Genomic DNA, 12,616 nt, shown 5'->3' with positions numbered 1-12,616 from the left:
TTTGTTATGATTAGATATAAGTTATTGCATTTGCTGCTGCTGTTTGTCAGGCATAGTGCTACCGAATTTCACTTTGTATTAGTTTGTTAAGCTAGTTTTACTACTGATTTATTTTTCTTGTTTGCTGCACATTGCCTTATATTAGTTGTAATATTGCATTTGCTTTGCTAATTTAGATTTACTGCTGCTAGCTTCGCCAATCTGAATTTTTTCCATTGCTGTTTGTGTTAACAGTTTTGTGCTGCTGCATTGCCTCATCCCTTAGTTTATGCATCTGAGCTCAGTAGATTTAAGATAGCTTAAGAGGGGGTAGACTATATAAGAGAATGTGTTGCGATGAATTGGAAGAAATGCATTGAGAAGTTATACGAAAAAAGTACAGAAAGCAAGTATAGATAGGACATTTTGGAAATAATGAAGAACGAAGGGAGATCTCCAAGAAGTAAAGATAGTTTTGTTTGGAAAATACTGCAGTAAAGGAAACCCTGTCTTTTCCTTTTGTGTTATTCTGCTATGTGTTTGTGTACCCTTGTGTATTTGTGTTTTTCCTGTCTTTATGTGTTTAGCTGATGAGAGTTATGTTGTAGAATTTTTCTAATACTATGTTATTTACTTTGTAAAGATGTTTAGATATTATTTTATCTGCTCTGTTTTAATGCTCATGTGTGAAATTAATGTTTCGAAAACTATTCTCATTATTTTATTTATTTACTTATCTCATAATTCTTGTAACACTGATGTATCTGTTTATTTCTATTTTTTTGTAAAGCCTGTATTACTACAAATGATATTTGTATTGTCATGTTCTTTAATGATGTATTTTGTACCTTTGTTATTGTATTCTCATGTTATAAAATTGTAATTGACACCAGTTCATCAAATTAAGTAACTTGTAAGCATTCATTTCACTGCACATATTTCTGTTGGTCATTAAAAGAAAGGCGTTTTTCATTGCGACGAAATCTTCTCACGAAATTCCAATCACAAACTTTCTCCTCCGAATGCGAAAATATTTTGTTGACACCAACCTACATAGGGAGGAACGATCACCACGGTAAAATAAGGGAAATCAGAGCTCGTACAGAAAGATATAGGTGTTCATTCTTTCCGTGCACTATACGAAATTGGAATAATAGAGAATTGTGAAGGTGGTTCGATGAACCCTCTGGCAGACACTTAAATGTGATTTGCAGACTATCGATGTAGATGTTGATGAACGATTTGCGTTGCAGCCAGTGTACTTGTTGCTTGGTTGCCCTAATGCACGTGTTGTTGAAGTAAGAGCAATCGGCACAGTGTGTAACCGCAAGGACACCAGCAGTTACAATTTCCTTTAAAAAAATCCGCTGGTTGGATTAATACTAGGAAGCTGATTAGCTCGAAGGTGTGTGGGTTATATTTTTTTTCTTTTTGGACTGTTTCCAGAAGTTTATGTATTGCCTGTATGAGATTTTCAGCGTATTTTGATTGGCATCATATCGACGTCCCTTGTATGTTGCTGTAAATTTGGGTCTCCTATTGAAAGCACTTGGTCATTTAATTAGTAAAGACTTGTATTCTGTAAAGCTAGTCATTTGTACGTAGTTCCTTTATATAAGTGCATTTATTTGAAAGCACTCACTCAATTATTAGTAAAGCCATTTATTCTGTAAAAGGCAATCATTTGTACATAGAATTTTATAAGTGTGCATTTATTTGAATGCACTCAGTCAGTATTAGTACTGTTTATTAGTATTTATTGATCTCTTAACTTATATTAACTGATGATTGGTTTGTGTTAGCCGTGTCTTCTGTGGTCTGTTTGTGTTCCAGTTTTCTGCAAATTGGGATGTGTACGAGTGGCGCCACGTTCCGCTCCAGTGCACAGAAGCTATGACTTGCTGCCTGATGGGAAGTGACTCTCGGTTTGGCCCCGCGGTTTAGGTGTTGTTTTGGACGGCAGGTCTGCTGTTTCTGGCATTTTAAGTTAAGTCACCTTTTGCCCAGGGCAGCCTGGTGTCACTGCCTGTTTGGTAAACATTTAACGTGTTTCATGTATATTTAAAAAATATATATGGGGTTTTTATTTTCTTGGGAATGAATTGTATTAAATTGTAATTTCTTGTACTGCTTGTGTTATTTGGGTTCTTAACGAACTGGTGTGCGTTTCATAGATCACTTTCATATTGCAAATTATTGCTCCTTTAAATAAATTACCTGTGACACATTTCTTTAAATCACTTTCTAATTGTAATTTAATGTTCCTTTAAGTATTGTAATCTCTGTGGCTCATCTCTTTAAGTGAGAGTGAAGCAGGCTATCTGTGAAATTTTGGTATTATCTTGAGATAGCCACGTGTTGATTGTCTCTTAGCTGTTTTATAAATATTGTCTATGAATAAATTGTTAATCTATAGATTCGGTAGTTGTTGTGTTTAAGAAGTAACATTACAGGGGCCTTGACCTTCCATGCTAAGTGTACCCACTCATCCTGACTTCCTCAGTCACAACCTTAATAAATCTAATGGTATTGCAACCGATGGCTGCTCTGTCATGAGTCCCGAGGTTGTTGGAGCAGTTGCCACAATAAAGAAAGAATGTATTAATGCTGAAAGAGGCTCATGTTTTAACCATTCTTTGAATTTATCTATTTCTAAGTGTTCTGGTGTGCAACAAGTGAGAAACTCAATTGGTATCGTTAAGGAGGTTGTTTCATTTTTTATAGCCTCTCCAAAAAGAAATGCTGTACTCGTTAAGCGTACAGGCAGTCAACTTGTCTCCATGTGTGAAACAAGATGGGTAGAAAGGCAGTTATCTGTAGTGTCGTTCCTTTAAAAAAATTGAAAAAATCGTGTGCCTTGAGGAAATTTCACAGTGGTCACATTTCTCAAGTTATACCTCTAGTGTAACAGCTACGACGCTTTTATATGCTGTCAGTTATGGAAAATTTATCTTAACTCTAGTGTGCCTTGCTGATAGACCCTGTCAAACATTGCCTCTAAGTAGAATTTTCCAAAAGAAACTATTGATGTTACAGAAGAAACTGGTACCATAAACGACTTTAAAAACAAAGCGAGATAATGCAGTTGCAGAGTTCAGTCTCCTTCATGATGAAGCCGAGAGAATCGCAGATATTGTTGGAAGCACCATCCAAACACCCAGAATTATGTCTCGCCAAATTAACAGATCTAATGTTGCTCCATCGAGTCCAGAAGGTTATTTTAGGGTTAATGTCTTCATCCCCATTCTCGACACAATCTTCAAAGCAAATTCTCTGAAAACATTCTAATTCTCTTCAACCTGAACACGCTTCTACCAAAAGTCTGTTCCTCGTTGGCAAGATTCATGGAGTCAGTGATTAGTGATACCGAAACAGTGCCTAGAATGCATTATAAACTGTTTGGAAAGGTTGAAACTGACTGCATCTCTGATTTGAGGGCAGAAGTCAAGTTGTGGGTGACAAAATGGAAAAGGGAAGATGCAAAGAAAACACTTCTACCAAGATCCACAGCTGACTGTTTGCAGTTTTGTGCTACAGACATTTTCTCCTTGATTACTTCTTAAATGTTGATCCTTTCTTGTCTTCCTGTCTCAACTGCAACAGCCAAAAGATCTTTGTCTGCACTGAAATTGATTGACTTGCTTAAGAAATCGTTGTGGGCAAAACCGCTTAACTGGGCTTGCTTTATTGTATGTACATATGGACATTGTTATTAACAAAGAAAAAATCATCGCTAGATTTATTGCGAAGAGTGGAAAGAGGAGAAAATTTATCCTTTCTGAGGGCTAAATGTTGTAAAGCCAACTGATGAGAAAAGATAGAGTAAGTAATAATTACGAAACTATATTAGTTTTTGCGCTTTTATAAGAACTGTAAGAACAACAAACCACCTGCTAATATGCATAAAACGGCCCAAATATGTATTTAAAAATAGAGAGACAACAGAAAAATTGTTAACGTAACTTCAACCAAAATTTAAATCACTCACTACACAGAAATACAGGGTGATTAAAAAACAATACCACAACTTTAGGAATTTAAAACTCTGCAACGACAAAAGGCAGAGCTAAGCACTATCTGTCGGCGAATTAAGGGAGCTATAAAGTTTCATTTAGTTGTACATTTGTTCGCTTGAGGCGCTGTTGGCTAGGCGTCAGCGTCAGTTGATGCTAAGATGGCGACTGCTCAACAGAAAGCTTTTTGTGTTATTGAGTACGGCAGACGTGAATCGACGACAGTTGTTCAGCGTGCATTTCGAACGAAGTATGGTGTTAAACCTCCTGATAGGTGGTGTATTAAACGTTGGTATAAACAGTTTACAGAGAATGGGTGTTTGTGCAAAGGGAAAAGTTCTGTATGGCCGAGAACGAGTGATGAAAATGTAGCACGCATCCAGCAAGCATTTGTTCCCAGCCCAGGAAAATCGACTTGCAGAGCTAGCAGAGAGCTGCAAATTCCACAATCAACTGTTTGGAGAGTCCTACGAAAAAGGTTAGTTATGAAACCTTATCGTCTGAAATTGGTTCAAGCACTGTCTGCAGCTGATAAGATTAAAAGAATCGATTTCTGTGATTTTATCCTTGCTCAAATGGAAACAGATGAATCTTTCGTTTCAAAGAATGTGATTAGTGATGAAGCAACTTTCCACACTAACGGGAAAGTCAACCGTCACAATGTCTGTATATGGGGCACTGAGAATCTGGGGGAAACAACTCAGTATGAACGTGACTCGCAAAAGGTGAACGTTTTCTGTGCCATTTCAGCCAATAAAGTTTTTGGTCCCTTTTTCTTCGAAGGTGCTACTGTAACTGGACTACAGTATCAGGAGATGTTAGAGAATTGGCTGTTCCCTCAGCTCGAACAAGAAGCACAACAATTCATATTTCAGCAGGATGGAGCGCCACCACATTGGCACTTATCTGTCCGTAACTTCCTGAACGTCAACTACCCGAGGCGATGGATTGGCCGCCAGGCAGCCCGTGACAGAGCACTTCATCACTGGCCTCCAAGAAGCCCTGATCCCGATTTTTTCTTATGGGGTTATGTTAACGATATGGTGTTTCAGCCACCTCTCCCAGTCACCATTGATGATTTGAAACGAGAAATAACAGCAGCTATCCAAACTCTTACGCCTGATATGCTACAGAGAGTGTGGAACGAGTTGGAATATCGGGTTCATATTGCTCGAGTGTCTTTAGGGGGCCATATTGAACATCTCTGAACTTGTTTTTGAGTGAAAAAAACCTTTTTAAATACTCTTTGTAATGATGTATAACAGAAGGTTATATTATGTTTCTTTCATTAAATACACATTTTTAAAGTTGTGGTATTCTTTTTGAATCACCCTGTATATTACATTATATTCACAATTATTGCTTTATATCTCTTATATAAGTTTGTAATGACTATTGCTCATACTATTTTCTCAGAACTAGTGTCATTCCAAACTGTTTAAAAATTAAAAACGTAAAAAGAACTATGGGTTTATTTACAGCTTTACTAATATCGTTTTAAAATAAAGTATTTGTGTTTACAAAACGCTTATGTAACTTGATACTTTCCTGTTAACAATTATGTCAATTTAAATAGCTATGTAACGACTTTGAAGGCCAAACGTTTGAAGAAATTTTAGACGTCTGTATCCCCAAAATAATGTACGTCTTTCCCGCACCTTTGATATGTTTTTTAAGTCTCAAAAAGCTTGAATTGCTATATTTTAAAGAACTTTTTTCTTTGTTTTTTGGGGAACACCACCAAGTTCTCTTTCTCTTCAAGGCAACCACACCCTCCCCCCCCCCCAACCCCATACAATTTTCTTAATCTGCCATTGCCTTTGACAGGCAGAGACCTGTGGCATCTACTGTGTGGTCTCCTTCTTAGAAGCAGCCTGTACATATCTAGCGAGATAACTGCCATGTTTCACACAAAATTACGATTTCCCACAGAGGAAGTAACTGTCGACTTCTTCTCCCAGATGGTCCAGACTCCTTTTTGAAGGGGAAGGAGTCAGTTTCGCCATTGACAGTGAAATATTTTGTTCTGTTTCAGACACATATATACGGTATACTCGAAAACATACCCGGAAACACCGCTGGTAGTGACGTATTGTTAAGGCACGCCAGTATTTCTGGGAGATACGACTGTTTCGAACTAGAACAGGTAGAGTCCAGGCAAGGTCATGAGGAGATACAAGGCATTTGCTGGATAATTTGTAACAGTCAGTCATCTGCGGCAGCGGCAGCAAGGGATGCAAACACACTCACACACACACACACACACACACACACACACACACACACACACACACGCACGCACGCATAAGCCGGGACAACGTGGGCAGTCCAGGCCGCATGCCGGTACTGAGACAAAAGGCACGAACAGGTACAGCGTCATGGGCCGATATAATAGCGAGCGCGCCAGTCGCCTATGGACGCGCGCCGCCCACAGGAGCCACAACAGGTGGCGTGCCATTTGGTGCAGCACTGTCTGCTGGACGAGACAAGGCGTCGTGGCGGCAGTAGCATCATTTATTTAGATTCGCAGGCGTTATTTAACCACTGTTTTTTCACGACACGACAACTTACGACATGCCGTTTTGCGTGTGTAGAACAGTTTATGGTTTTGTTTCACTATCCTTTTTTTAGCACTGTGTACTTAGAACAATTTTCATCATTGTTTTTCTTGCGATATCCAGTTTTTTTTTGTGCGAGCATTTCATTCATGTTTTTCGATGGGTGTGTTTTTATGCCTGTATAGACGAAGTTCTCGTATCTGTAGCAAGCAAGGTGCTATTAAAACAAGTTTTTTTAATCGAAGTTTTCAGATGTTTTTCTATGTGTAGATCGAAGTTTTCGGCCATAAGGTACAAAGCGTTTTTCGATGTGTAGACGAGATTATGGTTTTGTTTCAGTGATCGATTTTTGGGCGTTTTTCTGTGTGTGGATGATTGTTTTTTCACGAGATAGTTTTTCTATCATCCTGCCAACTTTTAGCAAATGTGTTTATTTGAATTTCAAGCACCAAGGCTGTAGGATAATTGTCAGTTCGGTTTCTCCTCCAAAATATCGGAAATGCTTCTAGAGGGATAATACACATATAAATAAATGAAGAAAATTCCCCAGAGAGTGTTATATCGTCCCTCTACAGCAGCTCAGCGCAAATTGAGTCTTTTTTTCTGCCAATTCTCAAGTGGATGAAGGGAGGCAGGGAATGGGATGAGGGGAGGGGAAGTGGGTGAGGGGGAGGAGTCGGGGTGGTGATGTCAACAATGCTTCGGCTTAATTCTCCTACTGTTCAGCTCTCTGCATGCTCTTTTGTGAACTTCTGTGTGCCTCGTGGAAAACTTGACCTTAGGTGGTCAACCGCTTCTTCACTCACTGCAGGCAGACCCAGGGGCATAGGGGAGGGGGGCAGTGGGGGCAGTTGCCCCTAGTGAGAATTCATTCTGTTTACGAATATAAAAAATACCTGTAACTTTAGGGCTCAGTTATGTATGATTTAAAATACCTGTAAAATTAACACTAAAGTAACCAGAAAATATCGATAAAATGACGTAAAAATGATATAAAACATATGTAAACAGAATTACAGTATGAACTAGAGCAATAAAAAACTTTAAAGGAGAATCGAACTAAAATTTAAAAAAAGATGATAAATTTAAAAATTGTGTTTTTCTTTAAGAAATCTAGTTCGTTGACGATGTGCAAAATTGTTCTACATCCATCTTACAGCTATTGCCTACGAAGTATCTTTATTTTTATTTCTACACCCACACGTGGTGGAAACTAACACTAGCAAGTGAGGCAACAATGGGAATAATCAGATGAACCAGCAGTTGATCGTTAACTTTTACAAATGCATTCTTGAGCAACATTTAAGCGATTTTCCTAAAGGCACGCCCATTGTTCGTTCTTTACATATTAAAGGAATCACTTGTGTCCTAAAGGGACGTTAAACACAAACGTAAAAAAATGATGATATCTTCCTTGAAAAATAATCTACGATACAGTATCTATATGAAGAAAAATACAAAATTAAAGATAGATATCTATAGCCGGAATATTCAAGATTTTAGTAACTGTAAACAATGCGTATCTGATAAGGAAAGACCGTTTACACGTTAACAAACTCTGGGCATTACTAATAAGCTATAATAAAATAAAGCGAATCTGCCGATCGACAAACTACTACGTGTGTACGTGGTCCCATTAAGAATGGTACCCATGGTGAGAGTTCCATCTCGAAAATGTTGACTTATAGGGTACTAAAATGTCACCCTCCCTGTTCCCACCTCACTTGGGACAAACCTCTTCATAAACATCAACTGGCAACACAATACAGTTGCACAACAAAACACACTCGGCAAAATTTTATTCTTTAAATTTCCAAATAATGGTTAACAATTGTCAGACGCTAATTTAAATTAGCGTATTATATTATGTTCCTTTTCGTTTGCTGAAGAAGTGTTCGAGGGTACTGTGTGGCCACTAATATCGCTACTTGTCTGTAGAAGTAGGCAATATTCGTCATTGGAACTACTGTCAACGAACGTGATCTAGCCGGGTGTGGCGTGAGGTACCTTCATTTCCGGAACGTTCTAGATGAGTCTTGCTATGTTCTAATCGGAACATATCGCATAAATATTTCCACCAAACGATCGCGCGAATCTCAAAGTCGCTGGCTTGCGGTCTAATGGACACAACGCTGTTTCATTGTTGAACGAAAACCCCTCCCTTCCTCCCACCACTGTCATACGATTTCAGCTTCTGTTCTTTAGTCATCGCTCAGCTCCGTTCGGCATCGCATCGCGTTAAGGGTTATGTAAATTCATTGCGAGTTGTAAGTGGACAGTGGTGCATGATTGTGGTTTGCATAGACGTTTGTGCGTTGTGAATGTAAAAGTGCAGTGTATACAGTGGCAAAATGACCGATATACATAAGTTTTTTGTACTTCATAAGCGAATGAAAACTACAAATGAAAATGGAGGTGTTGAAGAAGATACTGCCTATGATCAGGTATCACAGGAAAAGGGTGAGTCAAACGCAACCGTCACTATTAAAAATTCCTGTAGTTGTGCTGATGGAGAAAATGAAGACGAAGCCAGTACCTCTGCTGGCTTCAAGTGCATTGATGAAAAGGGTAGTGGTATCCTGGTCAGTATTCCCGATGTCGGAAATTACATTGAGAAAAAGGATATTGACAATTGCCTAAAGTATAAGATTTTATTGAATCCATGGCAACCTGAAAAAGTTATAATTTTAAGAATGACATAGACAGCACAAAAAGAACATTTCGACCATACTGTCTGTCATTATATCCGTGGCTGGTCTATTCTAAAGCAAAGGTGCCTTCTGCAGGTTTTGTGTGCTTTTCCGCCCACACATAACGCATGGTAGTCATCATGGCGCATTCATAAGCCGCCCATTCACAAATTTCAAAAAGTTCCATGAATGTGTAAAAATGCATATGAATTCCGAGTGGCATAAAGATGCAATAGAAAAGTCAAATAATTTCATTAGTGTTGTGACAAACAAAACTAAAAGTGTGGAAGAACTCGCCTACGAGAATCTTGCGAAATTCGGACAAACTAATTGTGCAAAGTTAAAAATCAGTTGTTTCTTGTGTATTGTTTTGTGCATTACATGACTTACCTTTAAGAGGAAAAACAAATTCAAATGCTGTATTTGATGATTTGTTACAATTTAGAGTACAGTCAGGGGACGAAACATTGCGGAAACATTTTGAGGGTGCGCCTAAAAATGCTACCTATGTTTCTCATAGAACCCAAAATGATTTAACTGATGTTTGCGCCGAAGTACTAAGAAATGATTTGATTAACACCATCAATAACAGCAAATCATTTTCAGTTTTGGCAGACGAAACAATGGATATTGCAGGCACAGAACAACTTTCTCTTTCTGCACATTATTTTGACCTTGTAACTAATGTTGTCAGAGAAGACTTCCTTGGATTTACACCATTAGCAAGGTTAGATGCAAAACATATCTCCAACACAATAATATCTACTTTATCTGCTTGGGGTTTAAATCTAGATAAAACGGTGGGACAAGGCCATGATGGGTGCAGTACGATGGCCGGTAAAATTGGAGGAGTACAGAAGATAATTGCTGAGAAATATCCCAAGGCTCGCTTCTATCATTGTGCTATCCATAGACTTAATTTAGTTGTGAATGATTTGAACACCTTACCAGAGGTTAGAAACGCCATTGGTACTATCAAAGAAGGAATTTCTTTTTTCCGGGGGAGCACGCAAAGGAAAGTCCTAGTTGGGAACCTTCAAAAACTGTGTGAGACGCGCTGGTCTGAGAAGCATAAGTCAATAAGGAAATTTAAAGATAAATTTTTAGAAATTGTTGAAGCATTAGCAATTTTACATAAAAAAAGAGATCGTGAAACTAGGCAGAAAGCCTGGCAACTTTACTGCACACTTACTTCTCAGACATTTATTGTTACATTAAAAGTCATAGCAAAATATTCAGCCAAACTAGAACCTGTCACCAATATCCTACGATCAGTAAACATTAACTTGTTATAAGTTTCAGAATACATTCAAGGAATTGTAAAAATGTAATTGGATGACAGAGATAATGTGGAAGCCGAGTTTGAAATGATAATGGAAAGTGCTGAAAGCAACTCTAGTGCACTTGGAATAGATGTCACTGGCATTCGACAACCGCGAGTTGATGCACGACAAATGCATCGTTCAAATCATCCATCAGTTTCTGTCACTGAGTACCACAGAAAATCTCTCTTTATTCCATATTAGGATTCCCTAGTCCAGTCCTTGCAAGAACGGTTTTCAGAAGGAAACAAGGCATCTTTTGAGATTTTCTGCTTGCACCCAAAGGTAATGAAATCCCAAAGCGACATAGATATGAAAAGGATAATTGAAAATATCAAAAGATTTTATGGTGATCTTTTAGATAACCTCACTGAAGAAGCACGGACATGGATCAGTATATGGAAACGCGATAAAGTAACTGAAGGAGATATTGCTGAATTAAGCCTGACTGATCTACTGGACAAAGCCAAATTCTTGCCTGCCATAGCTTCAGTCTTGAAGATAGCCCTTAGCTTACCGGCAACCACCTGCTCTGCGGAAAGATCGTTCAGGTACTTAATTACCACAGTAACATTTTTCTGATTGTAATTACTTAATTAGAAAGACTTTGAAACAATTTCTTAAGTCAGATAAAACATTCCTTCTAATTATTTTTAAATCTTGTTTCAAATATGATCACAATAGAGTAATTGAAGAAGGTTACACTGTATGAATTAGTATAGGCCTATGTCATGTTTGTTTGCAGCACTCTCTGGCGCGTGAAAACGTGGCTAAGAACTACCATGGCAGATAATCGACTCAGTTGTTTGTGTATGGTGTCAGTTCATTGTGATAAGATAAAGTCAGAGGAGGAGTCCTTTATCGAAAAAGTGGTAGATAGTTATGGGAAGGACCCGAGACGCATTCAATTTCTGTTTAAGTAATGCAGGTATGTGAGTAGTCAAGTTTTGCACATTATTAGTAACAGAACCGATTTCCACAATCGTATGCCTTCTTTTGTTCTTAATATTAAAATTACAACAGTATTTCAAACTACATTAATATGTTTGTAACAATAAAACAGTCACATCATCCTTACAACCAAAGGTCACAAAATTTGTTAAGACATGAATCTGTTATGGGTTGTGGAAATTATTATGTACATTTCGTTTTTACTTTACAAAATAGAAAGTAAAGCCCTGTTTTTTTTCACTTTTCAGAGGACTAACAGAGAAAAGTGTAAATAGCAAGAAAATATATTAAGGCAGGCGAAACTGAGCGATTTATTCTTACTTGAAAAGAGAAAATAATTTATTTTTACCTATTTAACAATCTGAAATTGTTATTATTTATTTTAAGCACCTATTAACATGTCTGAGCAGAGGTGAACTTACTGACATGGCGTTGTGCCCCAAAAATGAGCATTTACGAGAGCAATTCAGAATATTTCCACAACATTAACTCTTAAAATGAGACACCTTAACAGCAAATGTGTGAGAAACAGCGAATTCATCTAAAACCGATGTGGCTGACACTAGGGCGTCTACCTGTAAGAATACAACATAGTACACGATTCTAAACTTTGCAGAGCTGCCAAATTTTATTCGGAAATGCGTTTCCAGTTTTATTTGTCTCCTCTCTATGACCATGTGGAGTCGCCACACAGGGACCAGGTTTGAAACATTTGCCAGTTGCCATTTACTTCAGTATTGCAAGCGAGGGTACGCCATTAACCATCCAGGCATTTGATCAATATGGCATATTGTAGAGAGATGGTAACTAATAAGTGACTGATGATTAATGAGACAATGATGGCTTGCATGTGATAGTTTGATAATGACTTAGAAATGAATGGTCTCAATCCCTTAGGAGTGACAAGGGCCACCTGTGTTTCTAGGCTTCGTTCCTATAATATATCCCAGATGCACCAGTTTCCAAACATACAGGAAAGATAAAAACTGATTTTCAGCGGCTTGAATGTCTGGTCAGACACAACGCCGAAGTCTTCCTGTGCGGGTCAGGCACGGCAGATGAACGGGGCAAGGAACGCTGCACAGGCAAAAGAGGTTGCTGCT

General features: G+C 38.2%; 1 protein-coding gene across 1 annotated transcript; it reads left to right on the top strand.

Moving 5' to 3' along the window:
* The first annotated feature begins 8,901 nt into the window (after positions 1-8,901).
* Positions 8,902-12,002, top strand: LOC126471107 (52 kDa repressor of the inhibitor of the protein kinase-like). The gene is made up of 8 exons (XM_050099185.1): positions 8,902-9,010; positions 9,324-9,521; positions 9,847-10,528; positions 10,583-10,679; positions 10,767-11,113; positions 11,308-11,481; positions 11,586-11,700; positions 11,901-12,002. The coding sequence occupies exons 1-8, from the start codon at positions 8,902-8,904 to the stop codon at positions 12,000-12,002; spliced, it is 1,824 nt and encodes a 607-aa protein (XP_049955142.1).
* The last annotated feature ends 614 nt before the right edge of the window (positions 12,003-12,616 follow it).

Source organism: Schistocerca serialis, chromosome 3 (assembly GCF_023864345.2).
Source record: "Schistocerca serialis cubense isolate TAMUIC-IGC-003099 chromosome 3, iqSchSeri2.2, whole genome shotgun sequence".
NCBI lineage: Eukaryota > Metazoa > Arthropoda > Insecta > Orthoptera > Acrididae > Schistocerca > Schistocerca serialis.
The sequence above is the reverse complement of the archived record's forward strand: the minus strand, read 5'-3'. Positions and strand labels throughout refer to the sequence as shown.